General features: G+C 38.9%; 1 protein-coding gene across 7 annotated transcripts in view; it reads right to left on the bottom strand.

The window, feature by feature from the left end:
• The window catches only part of rprd1b (regulation of nuclear pre-mRNA domain containing 1B), a 1,182,184-nt gene that overhangs the window by 1,154,071 nt on the left and 5,803 nt on the right, over positions 1 to 22,310 (bottom strand). For 6 of the 7 annotated variants that reach the window (XM_051932586.1, XM_051932585.1, XM_051932584.1 and 3 more), the window contains exons 2-4: positions 15,949 to 16,078; positions 7,136 to 7,329; positions 2,555 to 2,679 (exon numbers count right to left, since the gene is read on the bottom strand). In XM_051932586.1, the coding sequence (XP_051788546.1) occupies positions 2,555 to 2,679; positions 7,136 to 7,329; positions 15,949 to 16,078 (449 nt within the window). The remainder of the gene's footprint in view (positions 1 to 2,554; positions 2,680 to 7,135; positions 7,330 to 15,948; positions 16,079 to 22,310) is intronic. The other variant, XM_028812093.2, reaches the window with a different exon arrangement.

Here is a 22,310-nt window from a genome sequence, read left to right as displayed (position 1 = left end):
TTGTTTTTCTTCAGCCATTCAGAGGTGGATTTGCTGGTGTGTTTTGGGTCATTGTCCTGTTGCAGCACCCAAGATCGCTTCAGCTTGAGTTGACGAACAGATGGCCGGACATTCTCCTTCAGGATTTTTTGGTAGACAGTAGAATTCATGGTTCCATCTATCACAGCAAGCCTTCCAGGTCCTGAAGCAGCAAAATAACCCCAGACCATCACACTACCACCACCATATTTTACTGTTGGTATGATGTTCTTTTTCTGAAATGCTGTGTTCCTTTTACGCCAGATGTAACGGGACATTTGCCTTCCAAAAAGTTCAACTTTTGTCTCATCAGTCCACAAGGTATTTTCCCAAAAGTCTTGGCAATCATTGAGATGTTTCTTAGCAAAATTGAGACGAGCCCTAATGTTCTTTTTGCTTAACAGTGGTTTGCGTCTTGGAAATCTGCCATGCAGGCCGTTTTTGCCCAGTGTCTTTCTTATGGTGGAGTCGTGAACACTGACCTTAATTGAGGCAAGTGAGGCCTGCAGTTCTTTAGACGTTGTCCTGGGGTCTTTTGTGACCTCTCGGATGAGTCGTCTCTGCGCTCTTGGGGTAATTTTGGTCGGCCGGCCACTCCTGGGAAGGTTCACCACTGTTCCATGTTTTTGCCATTTGTGGATAATGGCTCTCACTGTGGTTCGCTGGAGTCCCAAAGCTTTAGAAATGGCTTTATAACCTTTACCAGACTGATAGATCTCAATTACTTCTGTTCTCATTTGTTCCTGAATTTCTTTGGATCTTGGCATGATGTCTAGCTTTTGAGGTGCTTTTGGTCTACTTCTCTGTGTCAGGCAGCTCCTATTTAAGTGATTTCTTGATTGAAACAGGTGTGGCAGTAATCAGGCCTGGGGGTGGCTACGGAAATTGAACTCAGGTGTGATACACCACAGTTAGGTTATTTTTTAACAAGGGGGCAATTACTTTTTCACACAGGGCCATGTAGGTTTGGATTTTTTTTCTCCCTAAATAATAAAAACCATCATTTAAAAACTGCATTTTGTGTTTACTTGTGTTATATTTGACTAATGGTTAAATGTGTTTGATGATCAGAAACATTTTGTGTGACAAACATGCAAAAGAATAAGAAATCAGGAAGGGGGCAAATAGTTTTTCACACCACTGTAGATAGATAGATAGATAGATAGATAGATAGATAGATAGATAGATAGATAGATAGATAGATAGATAGATAGATAGATAGATAGAACGTTTATAAAAAGAAAATATTAATGAGGCAGTAGAAGCTGCAACGTGTTAAACTGCAAGGAAACTTCTCTTATAAGCTTCACTAAAACCTATGGTATCTATATATATAAAATCCCTATGTGCGTCCAGGTGTCCGTGTGTGGGTGTCTTCTGATGAAGTGCGCATGCACGGGGCATGGTGCGATGTGCGATATTACTATCAGAGAAAATTAGAGGCATTTTACGGAAATATAAACCAGTATTACTGCGAGAGGAAATTAAAGGTACGCAATACAGTGACGCATATTACAGCAACATACAAGCCAGTATTACTGTCAGAGGAGATTAAAGGCATATTACCGACGTGCACGCCTGTATTACCGCCAGAGAAAATTAAAGGTATATTACGGACGTACAAGCCAGCGGACGTACAAGATGGTATCCTTCAATAAGGGCGCGCACAGGCATCCTTCAATAAGGGCGCGCCAAGCGCCAATTTTGGGTTTCAAGACCCGACTTATTAGCAAATTACCGTATATACTCTCGTATATCAAAAATATTTACAACTGCAAGTAGGATGAATGTATGGTGGCTTATGCAAGTAATCTTTTGATTAGCAATATTTCACCTAACATGATGCACAGCACAAATTTAAAAACAGTTTAGAATTATGTGGAAAGTAAAACCAGGATATTCAAAATCATTTTTGTTTTTACCTGCACTTTCAAGCTAATTCAGTTGAAATATGTGGCAAATATATTTTAAAGCAAAAAAAAAAAACTGTCTTTACAAATACAATTAGCAGCTTTTAAAACCTAAGTGTTGCTGTCCTCCTCTTAAGCATGCGTATTTGCGGCTTTGCACAAGTTGTCCACCCTAGTCTCTCTCGGCCCTTAAAATCATGTACATTTCTCTTTATACTGTTCACTTCTAATTGCCAGTATGTAATGTACACATTAACAGGTATAAAAACTAAAATATGGTGATACAGTATAAAGGAAGCAGGCAGTGTGGTGTAGTGGTTAAGGCTTTGGACTTCAGACCCTGAGGTTATGGATTCAAATCCTGGTACTGACGCTGTGTGACCATCAGCAAGTCAATTCATCTACCTGTACTCTAGTTAGAACAAATGTAACCACCTGTATCTCTCAAATTTTATATGTTGCATCAACCAAGTAATACGTAATAATAGAGAAAGAATTTATACCCTAATGGTCCTAAGGCCAAATATGCTAAAATTATGAAACAAAAAAACTGAAGTTTAATAAATTATACAAACATAATATTCTGGTGTTTTTTTCTGAACAATTAATAAATATCTTAGTTGTACCAAAAGAGGACCCGTGGTGTCATTGTCCTGTGGAGAATAGTGACCCCTGTAGTCATCATCTTCCTCTTCCTCCTCTTCCTGAATTTTTTGATAAGTTCGTTTAACTGTCTTCTTTTCTTCTATCACTACAAGAAAAAAACAATAAGTAAGGAAATTAGATAAACATGAAGCAAGAAGGTAATTTTATTTCTTCCTTTTCCCTTAATAATCTCAGAATGGTGGTTTGGCTTGTGCACCTCAATAATCCTTAGAACTATGTTGTCTGGAGATCTGCTCCTGATAGATTAATGAATGACAGAGTGGTCTACGGAGAGGGGCCAAACAAACGGCTCTTGTGATAGCCTCAAAGAGAACCCCACCCGGAACAGAGATAGGGATACCAGGACCCAGTGCTGGAGCCAGGTCTAGGAGTGGTTTGGTTGAAAGCACCTGGTGTCCAGGTGATCCATACAGCCTGGTTTAGCGCCACCCAAAAAAGTTGTGTGAAGCTGAAACTTGGGCTCACAACATACACAGTATGAGGGATGAAGGTTAACTGCAACCCCAATCAGATGACAGGCAGGAGTGGGACAGATGAAGCTGGAACTGAAACTGGTCAGGGAGGTGGAAAAATAATTGGCTCAATCAAGGGTGGTCTTTCTGCTACTCAAGAGCTGCCCACTGCCCAACCCAAAGGTAAGATCTTAGATGGGTATAGGACATCTCATTAGCCCACAGCTGGCTGCCACACAGTAGTGTATTCCCTCCCCCCAGTGGACAAGAAGGCTGCTTCAATGGAAGTTTAAGTTGTGGAAAACATTGACTATTGTTTGAGTATATGCACCAAAGATCTATTTTCATTTTATTGGTTACACCATCATCAAGTGCTTAATGTCCTCCAATTCAGTATAAAGTCAGCTTTCCATTCATATGGAATGTATGCAAAATGTCATTCCGGGTATTTACAATACTATAAAATACAATAGGAAAAATGTTCAAACAATAAATCTTTTAAGTAATCATTGTACAAACAAATATAATGAATGAGAAAAAGAAAAGAAAAAATTTTAGAAAGGAAAAACGTTAGTGGGAGTCTGTGTTGCCCTTTACTACCAATACATGCTGTATATGTAAATCTCTTGTACCTTATTGTTAGTTTAGAAGACACAACACCCTTTACATAACATAACTGTATTATATACATGCCTATCGCTACTCTATATCATCACAATCATCCCACTGTCTAAGGAAACAACAAAGGATAGTGATGCACGAGGCAGAACAAAAAACCAAAGCCCTCTCCTATGACTGGCATAGGCACATAGCGTAGCTGCACAAGTTATTTACACCCAGAAATAAACAGAAAAATGCAGGCAATGGCAAAAAATTCAGCTAACTTGTGGTTTTGCTAACCAGTAATGAAGGCAGAGGTTTGTGTCTGTTAGTTAGCATAATACTACTTGTTTTACCGACTTGTGGGTCTATTGGCTTGTTTGCTGGTCTTTGTCGACATTGTCACTGCATTTTTGATGACTTTCTGTAAATAGCATTAACTACAAATAACATTTCATTGAACTATACTGTTTAATGTCAAAAAACTAAATTGAATAAAATTTTTAAATATGATAATCATCTGGAGGACAGCAGTAGGTAACTTTTTCCAATAGATACTATGCCAAATTTTGGACTTAATTTGCAGAGTTTTAGGAGGATGTATGAATAATTCAAACTCATTTGCATTAGCATGTAGAAAGGTGTTCAATTAGCTCTAAACAAGCAAACTATATACAGTCAGCTGCACAATTACTGGCACTTGTAATGTACTGTAAAAGAATATAAAGATTGTTAAAAAGTTGGCAATATTGGTATAGCACTTCATTATATTTTATAGTATGTGCAAGATTTTGCTTTATAAATGATACAATGTAGTCGAACAAAATTAATAACTTATTTCAAATTAGATAATTTTGTCTTGTTCATCCTACAATTGTAGCGCATGTATTTGTTGCATATTTTCAAGGTTTTGTTTAAAAAAAAAAAAAAAAAATTTGCATTGCAAATATGCCCCAAAACTATAGTGTAATTCCTTCAGGCTTAAACCACAAACCGTTAAGGATCAATCAATGCACAAAGCAGGCATTGCTGATGGATTATTTAAAGCCGGTGCGTCCTTCTTGATCTTCAACACCATCCACCAGCCGTGGAGGACAGGTGATGTCGAGACCTCGCCAGTCTCATGGTCTTCAGGCAGCAACAAAAATACAGACTCAGTGAGGAAAAAAAAAAAAAAATGTGTATATCGAGAAAAAAAGTTGACATGTTGACTTTATTCTTGACATTTCCACTTTAATCTCGCCGTTTATGTTGAGATCAAAGTAGACATTTACACTTTATTCTCGACATTTCCATTTTATTCTCACCGTTTACGTTGAGATTAAAGTCAACATTTCCATTTTAAACCCTTGTTTTTTCTCTCTAGTGAAAATGTCGAGAATAAAGTCAACATGTAAGACTTTATTCTCGACATGCACTTTTTTTTCTTCTCTGTGGCCCTAATGCACTTCCGTACAGAATTCTAGGGAGTGACTGGGCATATATATATTTTTTTTTTTTTTTGCGTGCTACCAATTGAATTTTTCTGCACTGCATTTTATGGGTTATTTCATGGTTACTGTTTTATGAAAAGTGCATACTGTCAAAAATTGTGCTCTGTTATAAAAAATTCCACAAAGAAAAAAGTGTATTTCGAGCAATCTCTAGCAAATAATTACAGATTTTGTTTGTTACTGGAACCTAACCCCGTTTCCCACTAGTGCAATATATTAACATTCGTGTTGTTTCCTAGGAATGTAATTGCTTCAAAAGTTGAGGATTGACCATTTACAAAATATACCGCTTGTCTTAACTTTAAATAGAATAATAATTTTGTGATTTGTTGTGTTATAGTGTTAATTGTGAAATAAGAGACGAATTTTGCAATGTAATGATAGCTCAAAAGGCTACAGCTAAAGTGGTGGCAGCAGGTTGAGGAGGGTCGTTCCTAAACTGGGGACATTTGAATTAAGATTTCTGTCTCAGTTTCAGAACCGTTAATCGCCTAGCTTATGTGGGACGTTGGGATAAATGATTTTTAAAATTTGTTGTGTTACAACAATACTTTACTTCTGAGCTGCGCAGCCTGCATTAAGGGTTGGCTTTTATTCAGTTATTCTTTACCGACACACCGCTTGAATCTGTATGAAGTCCACACATCTGATTTAAAGGCCAACGGCACCGATTTCAGTTGAGGGAGGACACACCATTTTTTGCAGTCCTACCTGCAGCCAGACCCTTCTCATTGTATGTGAGGTAGTAAAGTGCTTTTTCCCCATAGAAAGCCTTAACAGGCGACATCTACTAGAGCAGACACCAAAAACAAAGATAAGCAAAAATCTACATATAGTAATTGAGCAGGATAGAGAGTCATAAGATCGATATTGAGACTTTGAGATTTGATATCAAATTATTTAAGTGAAAAATAACGATTAATCGTAAAATGGATATTTTTACCCAGGCCTACTCGACTACCTATTTAAAAAAAAAAAAAAAAAAAAAAAAAAAAAACAAACCACACAAAAGAGAAAAACAGGAAGCAGTATACATACTAAATTGATTGTGCTTTGATTTTTAACCCAGGAATTCATGATTTATATAGTTTACTCTGGTTAATGATGGATGAAAGAAGACATTCCCAATGTAAAAGTTAATTCCCTGAGAAACAACAAATGTTAAAAAGCTTTGTCTATTAAATGCTATTGAAGAGCATGGGGCAAAACATTGTACTCCTAATATTCTTTTTATCTTTTTAGCATGGAATTCGATTTAACTTCCATTTTTACTATTTCTGGTTGACACTGGCTCAACCTAACAATGACAATACCTAATAAAATAAACTATCTGCAATATTATTTCTAAAATCATTCTTAAGAGCTATACCTTTATGACAAATTGCACCACTGCAGAACCTAAAGCTTCTTTTGTTTGAATGCAATCTATGCCAAAATGTATGCCAAGGACCAAAAGCAGGTAGGTGCCAATAGCCTTCTCCTGTTATAATATAAACTTTACCAGAAACTCACAAAGAAAAATTACATTCTGACAAATTTCAACAGGGAAATGATTCAGTTTCTATAAATATTACCACAAACTTTCATTGTTAGTCAAAGACAACTTTCAATTTTGCTATAATTCAGATGTCAACTTTAATTTGTTTAAAGCATTACTAAGCCTACACTGCAGGGCAAGTTATGCTTAGGATATAAAATGCCCAAAACAATAAATATGTGATGTTTATAATAAGTAAGTGGTAAACTTCCTTTTTTAAGCATTTTTTCCACACCAAAGCACAACCCTTTAAAACTGCACAATACACACCAATACAGCATATCCACTGTACCATTTGAAAAGCAGCTACGTTCTACATATATGTGGTGAAAGAAAAGAAGAAAAAAGACAAAGTCTATAAAGGACCAGGACTAATAGTGCATGGCCTTTAAGAATTTCAGAGACAGCTGAACAAAAGAGATCCTACATGTGAAACCAAAGTGTTAAAGTTTGACAAACCTTCTATAGGCTCTTGCAAGTCAACTTTTGCTCGTCTGCTTCCATGCTGCTTACCCTTGAGTTTATGTTTAGGGCTGTTAGAGTCCTCGATAGCTAATTTGAGCTGCTGGATAAAGTCTGCCCCATAAACATTTCTCTCTTGCCAGATGTTCAGTAGCCGCTCTAGGTGTTTCTTGCACCCTTCATCAGCTTCTCTGAGGAAGACACACATTGTGAGATAACTGGCATTTATTAAAGAAATTAAAATACAAAGAGAGATAAGTGTTAATCAAAATGGTATAATATAAAACAGATATTCCCTCAAGTAGACTCTCTATGCCACAATAATCTTTGTTAAACAATACATACAGACATACAGTAGATAAATAAGCTGATAAAATCAAACACTGGATTTTAAGAGAACCTTAATATCACAAAGAACAATCCAGAAGCAAAAGTAAATGGGTGTAAATACAATCCAATAAAGTCCATTGCTGTTTATGAATTTCCAGTTCCCCTAGCAAAAAGCAAAGCTAATTAGACCAGTATTAGTTTAATTGAACACTAGTAATATTAAAAGTTTATTTTAGGGCAGTTTGTTTTGCTTCTGTGGAAGTAACACTCTCAGGTTACTGTCAATAGCCATTACCCTTGTAGATCTTTTACAAGAAGGGGCAATTGTTATCACTTATTACAGAGTATTTAGCTTAGTATCTTGAAATATAATTACACAGCAGACTGGTAACCACTTGCCTTTTTAACCATACAAAAAAAATAAGCATGAGTTTTATTATAAAAAAAAAAATTAAGAGAAAGCAACTTTGCATTGTATGTAAAAGAGGAAGGCAGTTTACCTACCTAATTTCAAAAAGAAAATAAACATGTCGGTCAAAAGCTGTTTAATTGCTCTGGGCCATAAGTTAAAAAAACATGTAAACTGGGCATGATAACAATAAGTAAATATTAGCTTATTATATTTTTAAATTTTATTTTTTTTGTACAGTACCAAGTACAAAGTTGAAAATTATGACAATAACTGGTAGAGACTGTGATAAGAGTCTTTATTTGAAATAATACATTTTATTTATATAGCACAAAATTATGTTTCTAGACTTCTCTAGCGCCTTCAACACAATCCAACCTCTGCTCCTTAGGGACAAGCTGACAGAGATGGGATTAGATTCATTCCTAGTGGCATGGATCGTGGACTATCTTAAAGACAGACCTCAGTATGTGCGTCTTGGGAACTGCAGGTCTGACATTGTGGTCAGCAACACAGGAGCGCCACAAGGGACTGTACTTTCTCCGGTCCTGTTCAGCCTATATACATCGGACTTCCAATACAACTCGGAGTCCTGCCATGTGAAAAAGTTCGCTGATGACACTGCTATCGTGGGCTGTATCAGGAATGGGCTGGAGGAGGAGTATAGGGACCTAATCAATGACTTTGTTAAATGGTGCGACTCAAACCACCTACACCTGAACACCAGCAAAACCAAGGAGCTGGTGGTGGATTTTAGGAGGCCCAGACCCCTCATAGACCCAGTGATCATCAAAGGTGACTGTGTGCAGATGGTGCAGACCTATAAATATCTGGGAGTGCAGCTGGATGATAAATTAGACTGGACTGCCAATACTGATGCGCTGTGCAAGAAAGGACAGAGCCGGTTATATTTCCTTAGAAGGCTGGCGTCCTTCAACATCTGCAATAAGATGCTGCAGATGTTCTATCAAACAGTTGTGGCGAGCGCCCTCTTCTACGCAGTGGTGTGCTGGGGAGGCAGCATTAAGAGGAAAGACGTCTCACGCCTGGACAAACTGGTGAGGAAGGCAAGCTCTATTGTTGGCATGGAGCTGGACAGTTTAACATCTGTGGCAGAGTGAAGGGCGCTCAGCAGGCTCCTATCAATTATGGAGAATCCACTGCATCCACTAATTAGTATCATCTCCAGACAGAAGAGCAGCTTCAGCGACAGACTGCTGTCACTGTCCTGCTCCACAGACAGATTGAGGAGATCGTTCCTCCCCCAAACTATGTGACTCTTTAATTCCACCCGGGGGGGTAAATGTTAATATTTAACATTATACAGTTATTGTCTGTTTTTTCACCTGTATTATTATCATTCTTTAATTGAATATTATTTATTGTATCAGTATGCTGCTGCTGAAGAATGTGAATTTCCCATTGGGATTAATAAAGTATCTATCTATCTATCAATCAAAATAAACAATATAATCTCTAGGTGCTTTTAAAGTTAAATTTCATATAAAAAGAAACATATATATACATGTAAAATTCAGTTACAACGAACTTCCAAGGACCTAAAAAATATTTGCTGTAATGAGATTCTGTATTTGTCACTATACTGCTTTCTTTAACTTGTGTCCAGGCGTTTGCGATCATTTCAATAGCTTTTCTCGCGTTAATTTTAATCTCCTCCTGTCTACAAGTTATGTGGACGAGAATTTTTCTCAGCATTTCCTTGTGATAATACACTTTCAGGGTGCGAATGATGCCCAAATCCAGTGGCTGAAGCACTACCATGCAATTGGGTTGGAGGAATTCAATGCGAACATTATCTGAACATGAAAGCATGTTGTGGGCAGCACAGTTATCAATCAGAAGCCGAATCATCTTTTTCTTCTTCTTCATATTGTGAGGTTTCTGAACTCTTTTGGTATCCCCCCCACCCCACACCCAACGGGAACACCACGTCAAAGTGCATCCCGAAGCGTGATTGCCGCGTCTGTGGAAGATTGTCCGTTGCCGGGGCAGGGCAACAGCAACCTCACAGTGGTGCAGTGAAGCACCCCAGAGTGCCGCATTAATAGGAATGTTTCTTGAACGAGCATCACTGAACCACGTAAAAACTGCTTTTTCGACGTCTTCAAATGCAGCAACTCGCATACGTTTGCAACCCGAGATTTTTCTTCTTTTTTTGCTCGGCCTTTCAAGAAAGTGTGACAGTGTCGAAGGCGAAATTCCAAATTCACTGGCAACGTTTTTTTCTTGTTTTTTTTTCTAATATGAACTGTTATTTTTTCGTGGCTGCCGTTTCTATTGGAGGGTGACAATGAGTTAAATTCCAATGGATGTTTTTCAAATGTTGATGAGCGATAAGCAAAAGGTATCACTGAAAACAAAAAAAGCAAAAAAAACAGTACGAGCAAAGTTTGAAGAAAGACATTTTTTTATAATGTTTCTGTTTGGGGATCGTTGTGCATAACTCAGCTGCGATCACAGAACTAACTGCTCTGTGGATGATTCATTCAGGCATTTCAAGGTCTTTTGGGCACTGTGTTGTAATGAAAGTACTGTATCTGCTGAATGTACTTCATTGTGACGAGATTTCTACAGACTCGTGTCATATGGGGAAACTGTCGGGACCATAAAAATAGGGTACTTCGTTGTATACATTTTATATATATATATATATATATATATATATATATATGGAAGAGAAGGTCTGTGATACGGTTTGCATATTTGCAGCTGGAGATCCACAAAAGGAGAAAAAATGAATCACATATCATAAAGTAGTTTTTATTCCTGAGCTTTCAACCCCTACCAGGGGTCTTCATCAGAGGATAATGCTTAGACTTACAAGAATCAAAGGCAATATATAGCAACACATTAAGTGGGGTGTGTGGGGGAGGTGACTAAGTCAGTATGATCAAGGGGAGGGTTGTATAGTTTATTTATTATGTACATGTTCTTCTTAAGTTAGCATATGCTGGATTTATCTCCAAATGTCTGTTGATGACGTTTTCATTTGATAGCCAAGACTCAGCCAACTCTCTGGCACTTTTAGAACTGGCCTTAAATTTTACCTTTACATTGTCTTCTGACGGCGTTGCGATGTTCCTGTACACGTGTTGAGATTCTTTTTGAAGTTTGTCCTATGTATACCGCTGAGCAAGAATTGCATGGGATACTATAAACCACGTTTCGTGTTTCTGCTGTCGATTTCTAGTTTTTGGCATTAAAGAGGACTGTGCGCAAATTGTTCATGGGTTTGTATGCTATTCTGACGCCCCACTTGGTCAGGATGCGCGCTGTACCTTCTGACACCTTGTGGTGATAAGGGAGTGAGTGCCAGGTGGGGTGGGGGTTCTGATCTAAGTCAATTGTTTGCTGATTTATTTGGCGTCTCCTGTGTAAGCTACGATTAATGAATGTTTTTGAGTATCCGTTTGAGGTGAAAAGGTGGAAGAGATAGCGTCTCTCATTAATTTTTGTTTCCTTAGTATTACAATGAGTGTGGACTCGTCTGAATAGGGTTTTCACTAAAAGTACTAAAAGTGCCAGAGAGTTGGCCGAGTCTTGGCTATCAAATGAAAACTCCATCAACAGACATACTAACTTAAGAAGAACATCCATCAACAGACATGCTAACTTAAGAAGAACATGTACATAATAAACAAACTATACAAATCTGACATTACTGACTTAGTCACCTAAGTCCCAACCCCCACCCCCTTTTAATGTGTTGCTATATATTTCCTTTGATTCTTGTAAGTCTAAGCATTATCCTCTGATGAAGGGGTTGAAAGTTCAGGAATAAAAACTACTTTATGATACGTGATTAATTTTTTCTCCCTTTGTGGATCTCCAGCTGCAAATATACAGTGGGTCCGGAAAGTATTCAGACCCCCTTCAATTTTTCACTCTTTGTTATATTGCAGCCATTTGCTAAAATCATTTTAAATTAATTTTTTCCCTCATTAATGTACACACAGCACCCCATATTGACAGACAAAAAAAAGAATTTTTGAAATTGTTGCAGATTTATTAAAAAAGAAAAACTGAAATATCACATGGTCGGTATGTGTGGAGACAACCAGGCACAGCTCATCACTTGTCCAGTACAGTCCCCAAAGTGAAGCATGGCGGTGGCAGCATCATGCTGTGGGGGTGGTTTTCAGCTGCAGGGACAGGACGACTGGTTGCAATCGAGGGAAAGATGAATGCAGCCAAGTACAGGGATATCCTGGACAAAAACCTTCTCCAGAGTGCTAAGGACCTCGGACTGGGCCGAAGGTTTACCTTCCAACAAGACAATGACCCTAAGCACACAGCGAAAATAACGAAGGAGTGGCTTCACAACAACTCTGTGACTGTTCTTGAATGGCCCAGCCAGAGCCCTGACTTAAACCCAATTGAGCATCTCTGGAGAGACCTAAAAATGGCTGTCCACCAACGTTTACCATCCAACCTGACAGAACTGGAGAGGATCTGCAAGGAGGAATGGCAGAGGATCCCTAAATCCAGGTGTGAAAAACTTGTTGCATCTTTTCCAAGAAGACTCATGGCTGTATTAGCTCAAAAGGGTGCTTCTACTAAACACTGAGCAAAGGGTCTGAATACTTAGGACCATGTGATATTTCAGTTTTTCTTTTTTAATAAATCTGCAACAATTTCAAAAATTCTTTTTTTTGTCTGTCAATATGGGGTGCTGTGTGTACATTAATGAGGGAAAAAATTAATTTAAAATGATTTTAGCAAATGGCTGCAATATAACAAAGAGTGAAAAATTGAAGGGGGTCTGAATACTTTCCGTACCCACTGTATTATATATATATATATATATATATATATATATATATATATATATATATAATAAATAAAAGATAAAACACACTTAATCAGAAAACATACTGCTTGTTAATATTAATATATAGCATAGATAACCATTATACATTATGCTTTATTGACAATGGTTGCTGTTTGTTAGTGTTTTTTTTTTTTTTTAAAAGGGAGATATTTGTAGCTTGTTTTTATCATTTTTTTTTTTGGAGCATCTGTAAAATTATAACTTTCCCTTTGGGGACAAATAAAGTATCATCCATCTATATATCTATCTAAATGAGCAATGAAAAACATGGGTCTTCAAATTTTGCTTAAAAATTGACAGTGATGATGATGCCTGGATAAACTGTGACAATTTATTCCATAGGTATGAGTCAATGGTACTGAAGGTTTGATTACAAATGGCAGAAAGCTTTGTATGTTGAACAACCAAAGATTTTGTGACTGCTGACCGCAGTCAAATTATAAAAGTAGATGAACTGAGTAAGTCTCAAAGATTTGTGGGTGTAGTTGAAGTAACACACTTATATACAGGGGAACATATTCTTATACTGGATACTCAACTTAACAGGCAGCCAAAATAAAGTAGCCAAAACGGGAGTTATGTGGGAGTGTTTCTTTCTATGTAGTGCTGTCAAAAAAACAGATACCTCAATCCATACTACTTATGAATTTATGAAATGCTATCAGTTCTCATTTTCCATAGTACTGACTCTAACCATATCAAGCGTGGTTTCCTACTTGCTCATTCTGTTGACAGAGAGTTCAATCCTACAGACTACTATTGACACACATACACTGCTCCAGGCCCAGAGCAGCAGCAGCAGCAGGACCACCTCCTATAACTAATTGTGCTCCTTTTGAGAATATATGCTTAGGCAGACAATGTGGCTGAGAGTTCAAATACTGCTACTAACACTGATCTCCAATTGAAAGAACACATGAACTATAACCAATCGCATCGCTCAACTGTTGTCAGTCACTTTGTATAAAGAAGTCTGCAAATTATAATAATATATTATAACAATTTAAACAATACATTTGAACTACAGTATATCCATTTTTTCATATTCATTCTTATTTTTCATATCTTGTTAATATTTTTTACTTACAGTATGTTTGCAAAAACTAAAGTGCTTAAGACTTGTGAACAATTGTCTAAAAAAAGCAAGAGAATTGCAGCCTTCAAACAAATATAACATTTGAAGGCATGGTGTTCACAAATGCAGGAATTTCTGCTCACATAAACTGATACAAAAAGCAAAGTGGAATGAGGGGTCATAAGGATATTTGTGTCTGTGGAAATTAGTGACCCTTTTGATTTAGTGCAGGCACATCAAGACATGATTGTTTCTTATCGTGTACCTTTATTTGTTCATCGGTAATGAACATGAGCAGCCAATTCCTAATGCTTTAATGGAGGAATAATATTTCTGGCAAAATTAAATAAATATAAAAACAAATGTATTGTGAAAGGACTATATATTTTTTAAATAAAAAATACAGGATAATGCAAGCATAAACAATGTATCATGAATTGTGTGTTATTTCTTTATGTATTTAATTATTTCTTCATTTTACTGATGCCGCACACAACATCAAATACGCATTGAAATGAAAATTGTTATTTTTACCCATCAAATTTGAATGGGGGCGGCACGGTGGCGCAGTGGGTAGCGCTGCTGCCTCGCAGTTGGGAGATCTGGGGGCCTGGGTTCGATTCCCGGGTCCTCCCTGCGTGGAGTTTGCATGTTCTCCCCGTGTCTGCGTGGGTTTCCTCCGGGCGCTCCTTTTTCCTCCCACAGTCCAAAGACATGCCGGTTGGGTGGATTGGCGATTCTAAATTGGCCCTAGTGTGTGCTTGGTGTGTGGGTGTGTTTGTGTGTGTCCTGCGGTGGGTTGGCACCCTGCCCGGGATTGTTTCCTGCCTTGTGCCCTGTGTTGGCTGGGATTGGCTCCAGCAGACCCCCGTGACCCTGTGTTCGGATTCAGCGGGTTGGAAAATGGATGGATGGATGGAAATTTGAATGGGTGGGCTCTAGTGAGAACTGCTTTTTGGTTGGTGAATCTTTTAAATACATTTAAAAGACAAACCATTAAAAAGAAATGTACTCATCCACTTTCAATACTTGGTACTTTGCTGTAAAACAATTGTCTCTAGGTTTGTCACTTGAAGCCCAAGCTGATGATCACTTTGTCATTTCCTTAGCTCTTTATTCACTTGTTGCACCAGCATACAGTATATCCTTTCTTTGTATTATTAATAAACACATTCACTTCAGGGCGGCACAGTGGCGCAGTGGGTAGCGCTGCTGCCTCGCAGTTGGGAGATCTGGGGACCTGGGTTCACTTCCCGGGTCCTCCCTGCGTGGAGTTTGCATGTTCTCCCCGTGTCTGCGTGGGTTTCCTCCGGGCGCTCCGGTTTCCTCCCACAGTGAAAAGACATGCAGGTTAGGTGGATTGGCGATTCTAAATTGGCCCTAGTGTGTGCTTGGTGTGTTTGTGTGTGTCCTGCGGTGGGTTGGCACCCTGCCCAGGATTGGTTCCCTGCCTCGTCCCCTGTATTGGCTGGGATTGGCTCCAGCAGACCCCCGTGACCCTGTGTTCGGATTCAGCGGGTTGGACAATGGATGGATGGATGGACATTCACTTCATCTTACTTGTCTTTCTTCCAGGGTGTGCACAATCTTGCAGAGCTTTATAGCTTCATCACAGTATTTACATGGGACATTAGTACAGCTAGTCAAGTTCTGTTTTAGGCAGTGTTGCTTAATGGTTACAGAAATGGACTTTGATGTAAAACACTGTTGGTTTAATGCCTTCCATTAGTTCGATTTTTAATCCATATTATGTCACTAAATCTATTCATTAGAGGAACTGTATAAAGTAAAATATACTAATTTGCAGAAAGGTGCTATATAAAATAAAACTTCCTTATGTGCTGTTTCACTTTATTGCATAAACCATATTCTAATGCAAGTAAAAAATGTGCTTGAGAAAGAAAACAAAGGCAACTTCAAGTAACCATTTGGTAACCTAAGCATTATATTCCAAGTTTAAATATTTCACATACAAACCTCCAAGCTCTATATTTCAATTTTACTGAAGGCTTGTGAAATGCTGATTTGATTCCATGAAGCTCTCCTGTTTTGGTCTTTAGACTAAAATGTATTTTAATTTTGCTTATATTTTAGTAATACCATGTGCATCAGGTTAATTTTCATTTATAAAAATGAGTGTTTACCTGGCCACATGAGAACATGCGTCCACAAGCACCGTTTCAAAATCTCTGGTGAATTCAGGTCCTTTTCGCTTGCTGTTTTGGATTACATCATTTGCCAAGTAAAGGAAGGTTAATTTTCTATTGCTTTTAGCTAAAAAAAATAAAAGCAAAAAAAGTTAAAAGATTATTATTGTAATCTACTGAATTAAGCATGTAAACCATCATCATGTTGAAGAGCAAGAATTTTCAAAAAATGTATCTGAAGCTGCCGAGTGTTTTGGCATTCATTTTCCACAATTCTCCATCTACAGTGTGGGAATTCAGAGGCAGTACATATGGGATGGGATATGGAAATCAATCACTTTATTGGCTAAGTGGAAGGAATATGACTTGGCAGCTTCTTACATTGACACAATAAATACAAACACATAACACAGCCATTGTTGAGACAATAAAATAAATAGTAAGATTACAGTTAAAGAACTACATATAACATAGTGACCACTTTAATATGATTTGTTAGAAACAGGTCAAAGGTTAATAAAATTCACAGCATGAGGAAGAAAAATGTTTTTTGTGAGATATTATTTTAACCTTCAGTGCCCTGTAATGTTTCCCATTAGGGAAGGCTTGAATGATGCGATGGCACGGACAGGAAGTGTCAGCAATAATCTTGCTTGCACAATCCCAGCACCTGAAGATACACAGATTTTGGAATTTCAGAAAGTCATGGCCAACTACCTATTCGGCTAATCAAATGTTACATTGATGCCTGGCCTTGTAGTCAATAGTTATAGCTTTAAATGAAACCGTTATGGAGGACAAAAGGAATGAACCGTGTAAAACTGGCTCAGGAATGGCTTTGGCAATTTAACTTTTTAATAACTGTTTTAGAAAACAGATTCTCTGTTGTGCTTCCTAAATAGCCTATTCAATCTTAACATGTCATGTCAGATTCTGAGAAATTATTATCCCCAGAAAGGGTTCCACAATTGTAACTACTAAACCACAGATGCTTATGGGAGGGAAAACAGGAAAAGGGGTTTTTCTGAAGTCCATTATTACTTCAACAGTCGTCGGCGTATTGAGGTTCAAATTCACTGCAATATGTACATAATACAAATAAATTCTTACTTCATGTCTCCTTAGAACAGTGCCAGTAATACAATACCCACAAAGACACACAAAGAAAAATGGTTTGACTGCACCTAGAAAACCAGCTGCTCAACCTGAGAAATATTTATATAAAGACTGAGAAGAGGGGGAGAAGGGAAGCACACAGCCTTGGGGTCCTCAAGTGTGGAGTGTAAACATATCCTGTCAATATTCCTGTAATGAAGGACATTTCTAACTCCCCTACAGGTACAGTGAGGCATACCCAGCTAAAACAGAACAATCTGTAAAAGTTCAAGAAATACAGCTGTTAACAGCAGAGCTAACATGAATAGGCCCAGATGTTTAAATATAAAATAGAAGGCCATACTGAACAAAATGACTGTCCACAAACTGCAGATGATCCAGCTTGGTGATATGTGATACTGATAGGGAAACAGAAGTCAGTTTACAACCTGCTTTTACGTTTTAAGTTAAGGAGAAGAGGAACAGCTTACAAAACCGAGTTGCTGTGCAAAATACACAGGCAAAAGGCTGACTGCAGAGAGTATATAAGTTAGCTTTCTTCTTGTTAGATCTGCAGTATCATTCCATGGTGGGAATGCCAAGCCAAGAGGGCATCAGATATGAATACATTATGGTAGAGCAGTAAATCCCGAAGACGCTCATGGAGAGCAGCTTTATTCTGCCGTCAGGTTCCCGCCAAGTCTCTTTAGAATTACAGTATTTGTGTGAGGCTGTGTAGGACAGCCCCAGGACATGCTTCATGGTATGCTGCAGAGGCACCTGAAATATTCCCTTGACTACCCATATAAAAAGCCTCCACCACCTTAGTCAAACAAGTTGGGATGGGAGATGAGGCAAGAGCTCGCATAACGAGAGGGAAGAAAAGCCCTGAAAAGAGCACAGTATTATATGCAGGCCCAGAGGAGCATAGGCTTTATTATTGTTTAATGGTCACAAGTATCAGTACCCTTCCACTTTCAAAAAATAAAAAATAATTTTCTGTAACAGAAGTTGAAACTGACAAAAGTAACTGGCATCCACCATTGTTTATTCCATATTCCATACAGCAGACACTTGGCTGTTGATTTAGGATTTAACATATTATTTTTAAAAAATAAAGCAAATGAAAAAGCAAACTTTTTCTGTCCACCCTGGCCAACTGACCTTCTCATCGGCCTGTCATTTAGAGATTTAAGAAAAAACAATCCTTTGTTTTAAGGACTCTATTTATCCTAACTATGCATCTTTTATGTAAGTGTGCATTGTTCATTTTTGCATATTATTTATGAATTATTATTGCTTTCTAATTTTCATAACCTTTTATTTGCATATAAGCTACTTCTATGACATCCTGTAAAGCACTTTGAGCTACCGCCTGTGTGTGAAAACGTACTATAGAAATAAATATTGTTGTTGACCGAATTATTGAGTCCCCAACCTAGTATTTGTAGCACACCCTTTTTTGAGGCAACAACTGCAATCAAAATGCTTTCTGTAGCTCTGAATGAGACTTCTGCACTTTTCATCTGGCAATGTGGACCACTCTTCTTGAGCAAACTGTTCCACTTCTCTTAACTGCACACTTCAGCCCTTTCTTTCTATAGATGTCCAATTGTTTCCAGATGAGGATGCATAGCAGGGCTGCTTAAGAACAGTCCGATGTTTTCTTTTCAACTATTCTTGGGTGCTTTTAGATGTACATTTTTTGGGTCATTATCCTGCTGGAGGACACGTGACATGCAAATGACACTGGGCACTATATTCCACTCCAGAATGCCGTGAGAATCTTCTGAGTTCCTTGTGCCCTGCACAGACTCAAGGTACCAAGTGCTGGATGTTCGACAGGGGTGATGTTTTATTCCTTCAGTCAGGCTGTTTTATCGGTCTTTCAGAAACAGGGGCTTGCAGGGCCTTTCACCATGGAGCCTACTTTCATTCTGACAGCAATGGATGGTATGAACTGAAACTGTTGTACATTGATCTTGAATGTCAGCAAGAGCCCATCTTGAGGTTTTCCTTGGTTCTTTCTCTACCATTCACACCCTCCTGCTGTTCAACTTGCTACGGCCATGGAGGTTGACTACAGTCCCGGGAACATCATGACAATATTAACTACTGCAGCCACAGGAGCATGAAGCTCTTTGAAAATGGTCTTGGAGCCTTTACCTTGACCATTCTGGGCTATTTCCTTCATCCTTTGCTCCTCAGAAAGCTGATTTTCTTTCTTTTTTCCTTATTCAGTGTGATGCGCACAACAACACAATATTGCCGAGTGACAACTTTGCTCCATTCAAATAAGCTGAGTGATAAGACACCTATGACACTAACTAGCGTATTTAGTCTGCTTGAGATATCACAATACAATTATGTCTTTAGCTTCTAAAGGGTAAAACAAACTTTCTCCATGCCATTTTCATTGGTTTTATTACTAAATCAAAAACAAAAAGTGACTGTTCCATAGAATAAATAATCCTGAATGGCAATTACTTTTGTAATTTTTAAACTCGATTCTCTCTTAAATAGTAGAAGGGTGCCAATATTTTTGGCCACGTATGTATATCCTGCTTCCCTTCACCCACCCCGCTGTATATTGTGTTATTTAATCAATTGTCCTATTATCTACAGTGCATCCGGAAAGTATTCACAGTGCATCACTTTTTCCACATTTTGTTATGTTACAGCCTTATTCCAAGATGGATTAAATTCATTTTTTTCCTCAGAGTTCTACACACAACACCCCATAATGACAACGTGAAAAAAGTTTACTTGAGATGTTTGCAAATTTATTAAAAATAAAAAAACTGAGAAATCCCATGAACATAAGTATTCACAGCCTTTGCCATGAAGCTCAAAATTGAGCTCAGTTGCATCCTGCTTCCCCTGATCATCCTTGAGATGTTTCTGCAGCTTAATTGGAGTCCACCTGTGGTAAATTCAGTTGACTGGACATGATTTGGAAAGGCACACACCTGTCTATATAAGGTCCCACAGTTGACAGTTCATGTCAGAACAAAAACCAAGCATGAAGTCAAAGGAATTGTCTGTAGACCTCCGAGACAGGATTGTCTCGAGGCACAAATCTGGGGAAGGTTACAGAAAAATTTCTGCTGTTTTTAAGGTCTCAATGAGCACAGTGGCCTCCATCATCCATAAGTGGAAGAAGTTCGAAACCACCAGGACTCTTCCTAGAGCTGGCTGGCCATCTAAACTGAGCGATCGGGGGAGAAGGGCCTTAGTCAGGGAGGTGACCAACAACCTGATGGTCACTCTGTCAGAGCTCCAGAGGTCCTCTGTGGAGAGAGGAGAACCTTCCAGAAGGACAACCATCTCTGCAGCAACCCACCAATCAGGCCTGTATGGTAGAGTGGCCAGACGGAAGCCACTCTTTAGTAAAAGGCACATGGCAGCCCGCCTGGAGTTTGCCAAAAGGCACCTGAAGGACTCTCAGACCATGAGAAAGAAAATTCTCTGCTCTGATGAGACAAAGATTGAACTCTTTGGTGTGAATGCCAGGCGTCACGTTTGGAGGAAACCAAGCACCGCTCATCACCAGGCCAATACCATCCTTACAGTGAAGTATGGTGGTGGCAGCATCATGCTGTGGGGATGTTTTTCAGCGGCAGGGACTGGGAGACTAGTCAGGATAAAGGGATGAAAACCTGCTCCAGTGCGCTCTTGACCTCAGACTAGGACGACGGTTCATCTTTCAGCAGGACAACCGACCCTAAGCACACAGCCAAGATATCAAAGGAGTGGCTTCAGGACAACTCTGTGAATGTCCTTGAGTGGCCCAGCCAGAGCCCAGACTTGAATCCGATTGAACATCTCTGGAGAGATCTTAAAATGGCTGTGCACCGATGCTTCCCATCCAGCCTGATGGAGCTTGAGAGGTGCTGCAAAGAGGAATGGGCGAAACTGGCCAAGGATAGGTGTGCCAAGCTTGTGGCATCATATTCTACAAGACTTGAGGCTGTAATTGCTGCCAAAGGTGCATCAACAAAGTATTGAGCAAAGGCTGTGAATACTTATGTACATGGGATTTCTCACTTTTTTTATTTTTAATAAATTTGCAAAAACCTCAAGTAAACTTTTTCACGTTGTCATTATGGGGTGTTGTGTGTAGAATTCTGAGGAAAAATAATGAATTTAATCCATTTCGGAATAAGGCTGTAACATAACAAAATGTGGAAAAAGTGATGCGCTGTGAATACTTTCCGGATGCACTGTATATGGATTGTCTCTGCATCTTTCTGGGTTTGAGAGCATACCATTATCCATCCATCCATTTTCCAACCCGCTGAATCCAAACACAGGGTCACGGGGGTCTGCTGGAGCCAATCCCAGCCAACACAGGGCACAAGGCAGGAAACAATCCTGGGCAGGGTGCCAACCCACCGCAGGACACACACAAACACCATACCATTATTGTTACAAATTGTTTTCATACAAGATTAAACACCTAACAGCAAGCAGAACCATGTAAAAAACAAATAAGAATGCAAATGTTTGATCTGACAATTTTAAGCAGACCTGATAAACTTATACCAGGTCTTGACTGGGAAAATTGGCAGATCTAGATTACCAAGATACATTAAACTGGGTTTGTTCACACAAAATGCTGACATTTGGGCTTGCATGTGTGTATGAGTAGGATGTGTTGGTTATAGTTTAGGTGAGAAACCCGTTTTAATTTTATACAAATAAAAAAAATGGAAATACACCACATGAATAGTGCTAACTAGAATGTGACTGTTATGCTCAATGCAGAATAGCAAACTAACATAACTGTCCAATTTTACGTTTAAATATTGGGGAGGAAGAGCCATATTATTAGAATATTGTCATCTTTCTAAAGAAAAAAACAATGTCAACACAATGAAAAATAAGCATCCATCTATCCATCCATTGTCTCCCGCTTATCCGAGGTCAGGTCGCGGGGGCAGCAGCTTGAGCAGAGATGCCCAGACTTCCCTCTCCCTGGCCACTTCTTCTAGCTCTTCCGGGAGAATCCCAAGGCGTTCCCAGGCCAGTCGAGAGACATAGTCCCTCCAGCGTGTCCTGGGTCTTCCCCGGGGCCTCCTCCCGGTTGGACGTGCCCGGAACACCTCACCAGGGAGGCAACCAGGAGGCATCCTGATCAGATGCCCGAGCCACCTCATCTGACTCCTCTCGATGCGGAGGAGCAGCGGCTCTACTCTGAGCCCCTCCCGGATGACTGAGCTTCTCACCCTATCTTTAAGGGAAAGCCCAGACACCCTGCGGAG

The sequence above is a fragment of the Erpetoichthys calabaricus genome, chromosome 10 (genome assembly GCF_900747795.2).
Source record: "Erpetoichthys calabaricus chromosome 10, fErpCal1.3, whole genome shotgun sequence".
NCBI classification, from domain to species: Eukaryota; Metazoa; Chordata; class Cladistia; order Polypteriformes; family Polypteridae; genus Erpetoichthys; species Erpetoichthys calabaricus.
Note: the sequence above shows the minus strand (reverse complement) of the source record. Positions and strands in the feature narration are given on the sequence as shown.